Source organism: Octopus bimaculoides, chromosome 16 (genome assembly GCF_001194135.2).
Source record: "Octopus bimaculoides isolate UCB-OBI-ISO-001 chromosome 16, ASM119413v2, whole genome shotgun sequence".
Lineage (NCBI taxonomy): Eukaryota > Metazoa > Mollusca > Cephalopoda > Octopoda > Octopodidae > Octopus > Octopus bimaculoides.
Genome location: NC_068996.1, coordinates 34470934 through 34477715, shown reverse-complemented (window position 1 = coordinate 34477715; position 6782 = coordinate 34470934). Strand labels below are relative to the sequence as shown.

The 6782-nt window shown below is 34.8% G+C and overlaps 1 protein-coding gene across 4 annotated transcripts in view; it reads right to left on the bottom strand.

Annotated features, from left to right (window-relative positions):
• The window catches only part of LOC106884435 (E3 ubiquitin-protein ligase HERC2), a 265512-nt gene that overhangs the window by 249162 nt on the left and 9568 nt on the right, over positions 1-6782 (bottom strand). For all 4 annotated transcript variants that reach the window (XM_052973690.1, XM_052973692.1, XM_052973693.1 and 1 more), the window contains exon 2: positions 2485-2600. In XM_052973690.1, the coding sequence (XP_052829650.1) occupies positions 2485-2559 (75 nt within the window). In that variant the 5' untranslated portion in view covers positions 2560-2600. The remainder of the gene's footprint in view (positions 1-2484; positions 2601-6782) is intronic.

The following is a 6782-nucleotide window of genomic DNA, read 5'->3' as shown; positions in this document are numbered from 1 at the left end:
GTGAGTGGAAAAATCCACTCTAACAGAGGCGAGAATAAAAACCGCGCTTGTTGAGTTGTGTTGACTATGGTTGGAGATGTTGGTAATATGTAGTTCAGTCTCCATGGCCGTATTTGTTCTTTAGTCAGGTTCACCAGTTATAAGTTGGTAGTCCAGAATTCATGCTGCGTTTTTTCTTCGTCGGGGGTCACCACTTTAGTAGAAAGTGGGTTATACATCTTTAGATGTATACCTGACTTTCCTACTATAAAATTAGAATATAATGGAATGCTGAACTCCAGACCATCAACTTAAACAACACTTTATTTAGGTGGTAAACATATACATCTTTAGCTCTTGTTGTTACAGTTTCTGTGTGAGTGAGCATAGTTGTTGGGACGTTTTTCTGTAGATGTGAGCGAGCTGTCGAGTGTAAGTCCGAAAGATGAAGAGAGACAGCAAAATCACGTCCATGCTCTATTGCTGGCCAGCAAGAAAGAGAATGAATTGAGCGGGAACGCTTGGTTGTTTATTTCTATGCATGCGTGAGACTACGCATGCGCACGGCGTTACTACAGCTTCATAGGCTTGTCACAGGAACCTAGTTTGTCATGCTCAGATGGCTAAATGGAGCCAAGTTAGGTTCCTGATACAATCCTGCAGAACTTCAAGCTGCATGGGGCCAAATCAATCTGTTTATATATATTTCTTTCCTGTCCTCAGCTCTTGGTGGAGCCAGTGGACAACCATTATGATATATAAGTATTTTTAAAATTGAGTCCATCCTTCTCTTGTTCTGAGCACAAACAATTTCAGTGAGAAAGTGAGAAAGAGAGAACCCACTCCAGAAGGGCTTGGAATAGAGAGGCCTATGCTATTCTGAACCTGGTCCAGAAGTATCTAGTCCAGAAGAGTCCAAGTTCAGAAGGGTTCAAGTTCAGAAGAGCTTGGAGCTAAAGCACAAGTTGTTTCAGTAATATATGAAATAAAGCACCCTTAAGACCTAGTTAATATTTCTAGTTTCAAGTTAAAAAGTTAAGGGCTGGCATTCCTCATGGAGTGGACACCAATCCAATCACACAAGATACACAGGTAACTGCCTCAGGTTATAACAAATTCCTCACATTTTTGTGAACTGGTGTAATAAAGAACTGTCCTGCTTATCAGGCACAATAGAAAAGAATTCCTGCAGGAGATTTGAATATAAGGCCCACAAGCAAATAAGTGGATATCTGATTTATTATAATTTATGAAGTAACAAGGAACTGAAAACAATTGTACAGAATTTAGAGTTAATCTTTAAGTGTACAAACAGAGAAGGGAGAGACTGTTAAATAATTTGACCGGTCTAAATAAAAATGTACATTATCTATCAATATAAACGATATGAGATGACTCTGGGATTTGTTATTTTGTTGTTCTTTTTTTTTTGTAATACTATGTTAGATAATTGTTAAAATAGTGATAAATTATCTCATCATAAGATTCCTAGATTAGAATAAGAACTCAAAGAGAGAGAAAGACAGAGGTGGAGAACAAGTAATGAAGATTTTTGGCAAGATTCCTAGTAAGTAGAACACATTCTTGCTGTACTCTGACAACCATTGTTATTTTGGTAGACATTCTAGATAACCGCCAAATCTTAATATCTTCCAAGTAATGAGTAACAACGTCAAACACAATAGATTTGTCTACAGAAAACCAATTGTATATACATAGGTCAAACACATAAGGTATATAAAGAAAGAAAATTATGATGCCAAATAAGTATGGTCTGACGTTGGGCCATTTTGACTCGAATGTAACTGTCAAAAAGCTTGTGCTTAGAACTTTATGAACATAGACATAAAGAAAAGTTGGTGCTAACATAATATGATGAGCTATGAAATTTAAATTATACTCCAAGTGATGAGGAACAATCTTTAACTTAATGATGAATTTTAAGCAGCAAATGGAAACAAGCTTACAATTTAATTTATTGGAAAGATATTAAAAATAGAATGTAGTTAGGGAGGAGGGTGGATCATATCTTATTAGTACTGTGATAATTCTAGGTATGTTTTTTAATCAATTAAAATTTCTTGGTTCACTACACTGTTAGCTTTTTACGCAGCAAGCACACCTGAGCATTCCCTACCTCTAGTCAGCAATTCCATTCTATGTTGTTGGCCATTTCTTAAACACTGTACACACTGTTCCAATTTGTTTTGAATTATATATACATACATACATACATATATATATATGTATATACACACACACACACACACACACACACACACATATGCACACACATATATCACTGGATCTCACAAGTTTATCATCATTTTATATCATGTCATGTGTAACTGAACATTTCAAAATCAATCAAGAATCAGACATAACAATATAAATTCCAGGATTTTCTTTTGTACAAATTCCTAAATTATCTTATGATTCAAACAAATAAGAAAGTGTATTCATATATAGCATTGTGATTAAAGCATTAAAATATAGAATACATACCTGCAGGTTAATAGTAAGCCATCTATTATCCAAACGAGCTTGGGCATGTAGATAAATCTCCGATGCCCAACTCATTTTTATGATGACTGGATCTGATTTGGAATTTTTCAATAATCCTACAATGAAGAATTTAAAAAAATTATAGACATAATATACATTCATATAAGTACATATAAGTGTATATGTGTGTGAGAGAGAGGGAAAGAGGGACAAGAACATTGCATGCATGCACACACACACACACTCACACACATATATATATATATTGGATAGATACTATCCCTTAGTGGGTTGAACCTCCAACCCCTAACTCTCTCACGTTATATTATATATATATACACACACACACACACATTTACATAAGTACACAAACACAACACAGTGTCTCTGCAAACACTTACAAAGATGGATGCTCAGTTGTTGATGAGACCCAAAACTAGATTGAATTTGGTCCAGATGATACCCCTATTTTCTAACCACAGAGAGATTGTATAAAAGACATTTATTTGCAAGTGTCTTGTGCATTAAACCACCTTAACTTGAAATTTGATGGAAGGTTATTGATTTTAATCATTTTATTCCTTTTGTTACCATATTTCTATTGTAATATATAATCTTTGTGTCAATTAATTTTGAAAATGATGACAAATTCAGTAAAATAACTTAGTCATTATTAATTTAGCATTTAACATGAAATTTTGATAGAAAGTTTTAATTTAGATCACTTTAACTCTTTTGTAACAATATTTCTGTTGACATGCTCTACCTTTGTTTCAATTAATTTTGAAAATAATGGAGAATTTAATAAAATAATTGTTAGTATTAAGCATGTGTTTAGAACATAGATTAACATGAAATTTTGATGCTAGATTTCAATTTAGGTCAATTTATTGCTCTGAGTGTGTATCCTAGAACGAGGGCAGGTTAATACCAAAAGGCTTAATGAACTATAGAATAAGTCTACATTTTAGTGTCTACTTTTTTCATACTCAAATTAGTTTGACGAAATTCATTAAGGCAGTTTTTCTACAACTGGACACCCTTCTTGTTGCTAACCCATACCTGTTTCCAAGCAGAGTAATATTTCCTCATTGCCAGCCAGACATGTTTTCACTGTAGATTGGAAATGGACAGTGAAATTTGCTTACAACCATCATGCAATATCAAGACAAGGACACACACACGACAAGATTCTTTCAGTTTTTGTCTACCAAATTAACTCACAAGTCTTTGAGTGGTCCAGGGCTATAGCAGAAAACATGAGGTTCCACACAGTGGGATTAAACCCAAAATCATGTGACTGCAAAGCAAAATTCTCAAGCCACACAAAGTATGCCTTTCATCATCATCAAAGTCATTCATTTAACTTCCACATTTCCATGCTTGCAGGGGTCAACTGCAATTTGCTAAAGCAGATTTTCTATGACCAGATGCACTTCCTGTCTCCAACCATCACCTATTTCCCATGGCTGGACATTTTTCTCAGAAGACTGGAAATGAACATCATTTGTATGAATGGTAATGCTCATTTACAACCACCACAAGATGTCTAGACAAAGGTACACACACCACACACATACAACAAACTTTTTCCAGTTTCTGTCAACCAAATCCCTCACAAGGAATTGGTTGGCTCTAAGCTATAATAGAGAACACTTGCCCAAAATGCCACACAGTTGGATTAAACCCAAGACCACATGGTTGAGAAGCAACCACACAATCACATCTGCACCTATATAAATGACACCATAAATAAAAGGGGTTCAAAAACTGGTGCTAAAAGACATGGAATGGTTCAATAGAGTGAATAATCGAACACTCTCCCTTAATTCTTCACAGCATTCAGATTATTGTCAAATGTGATGCTTATTTATTCACAGCGTTTTAAAGTAATCATGTATTATCTTGATACTTCAAGATTTCGATGATGTAATTGTTCATTCTTAGAATGATATTGTAGGGTAGGTGTGAGAGACCAGATGTAGTCAGTTTGAACATAAAATATGTAGAATATTAGGACCTGATATGGCCAGTTTAAATGCTAAAGGGTGAAATGGAGATTGCTGTGATTCTAATTGCAAAAATACAGAATAAAATAGAAAAAAATACATAAAAACAAAAATACTGAAATATTGTAAATTATTTGAATTAGGGGTTGGGTGAGGAGACAAATGAAAATATTATGATATGAATGAATTAACTTTGGATAATTAACTGAATGTTCTAGAATTTTAAAAAAATTATTTAAAAGCCATATCTTGTTTGGTAATTTTTCATAAAGGTTGCATTGGGTTTACAATTAATAGCTTTCAAGTAACTATTATCAAAATATAATATCATTAATAATTTTGTTTAACCAAATGAAATGTTTTTCTTTTTGCCTCTCAAGCACATGATTTCAGGTTCAATCCCACTGCATAATACCTTGGGCAAGTGTCATTTACAATAACACTCAACCACTCAACACCTTGTGAGCGGATCTGGTGGTAGACAGAAACTGAAAGAAGCTGGCTGTGTATACATGTGTGTGTGTGCCTGCCTTTCCCCCACCACTGCTTCACAACCGTTGTTAGTTTATTTATATCCTAAGTAGTACCTTAATAGTTCAGCATAAATGACTGGAAGAATAAATGTCAAACTGAAAAGAAAAAAAAGTACTGGGAACAATTTGTTTGACTAAAACCCTTCAAATCAGTGCCCCAGCATGGCTGCAGTTCAGTGACTGAAACAAGATAAAAAGTAAAATAAAACTAAAACATAATCAATAAGCTAATTTTACTCGTACACTACACTTTCAGATCCTCGGGGGAAATAAAGGAAAAATATATGTTAGTTACTCAAACTATACAACCCTGAATCATCATATATAAATCCCTCAAGAAAGAATTTAGATAGATAATGTATTTGACATCTTGAAAATAGCAGCCAATTCTCCCTCAAATTACACTCTATCATCCTCCAAAGCAGAGGGGTACATTACATAAGGTAGTTGCTGCAAAGGAATGATCAACGCGATAACACCTTTGATCATAGATCTACTCTATTTAAGGGTGACAGGCAGTTAATCAATGACAAAATCAAATAAAACGAGGTGCTGTAATTTAAAAGAAGTCTTGCATAACAGAGCCAACATTGATGGTTTTCTCCTGAGGCATAACAGATAGCCTATAATTGAACTGGATGTTAGTTTAACATGTATACAAAGTTCCATCAAGATTGGTTCACTGGTGTAGGCAACAAGATGGTAACAGACAGATTGACAGACTGAAATTGTCATTTATGTATAAGATGTATGTGTGTGTGTGTGTATATATATATATATATATATATATACACATACATACATACACACACACACACATATATATATACACACACATGCGTTCACTAAAGATTGGTTCTCAGTACTCCCTTATTCATCATAGTCCTCCAGGCCATAACAGAAGAATTTAAGACTGGCTGCTCTTGGGAGCTTCTCTATGCTGATGACCTTGTTCTTATAACTGAATCACTACCAGGACTAAGAAGAAATTTCAGATGTGGAACCAAAATCTGGTTCCAAGGCCTTAGAATCAATTTGGCAAAGATCAAAGTCCTAATAAGTAGGCAAACAAACAAATCGCAAATTCCTTGAAGGAGAAATACGTAGTCCCCATTATTCTCTTTATATCGTCAAATTATCTGAATGAAGAACCTTCCAAGTTGTCAATTTCACTTACACAGGTACCACTTGACAATTGTATGGGACAACTGATTATTGGTGTACCATGCAACATGTCCAGCCCATCTGAGTTTGTCCAGGAGTGGCTATTGTCAGGAAGGGCATCCAGCCATAAAAACCATGCCAAAGAAGATACAGAAGCATGGCACAGGCTCCTGCCTAGCCAGCTACTGTCAAGCCTTCCAACCCATGCCACCATGGAAGGATGTTGAATGATGATGATACATATACATACATACACACATATATATACATATACATTTGCTTACATATTTATATATATATATATATATATATATGTATATATAAAAGGCAGGATGTGTGTGTGTATGTGAATGTAATTTATGCACGTCCACAAATTAGCATGCATGTCGCTCCAATTTTATGAGGACATTCATCATGACCCTATCTGCATTTTCGTCAACTTTTTCTCTCAGAGGCACCTACGTATAGCTGTAAAAATCGATTTTCAACCATAACTTTTACTAATTTTGAAGTTTGCTAACATGGCAAAGTCAAAGTGTGCGTATGCGCGTGAAGGAAAGAGAGAAATAGTGTGTTTGTGAGAGGGGGAGAT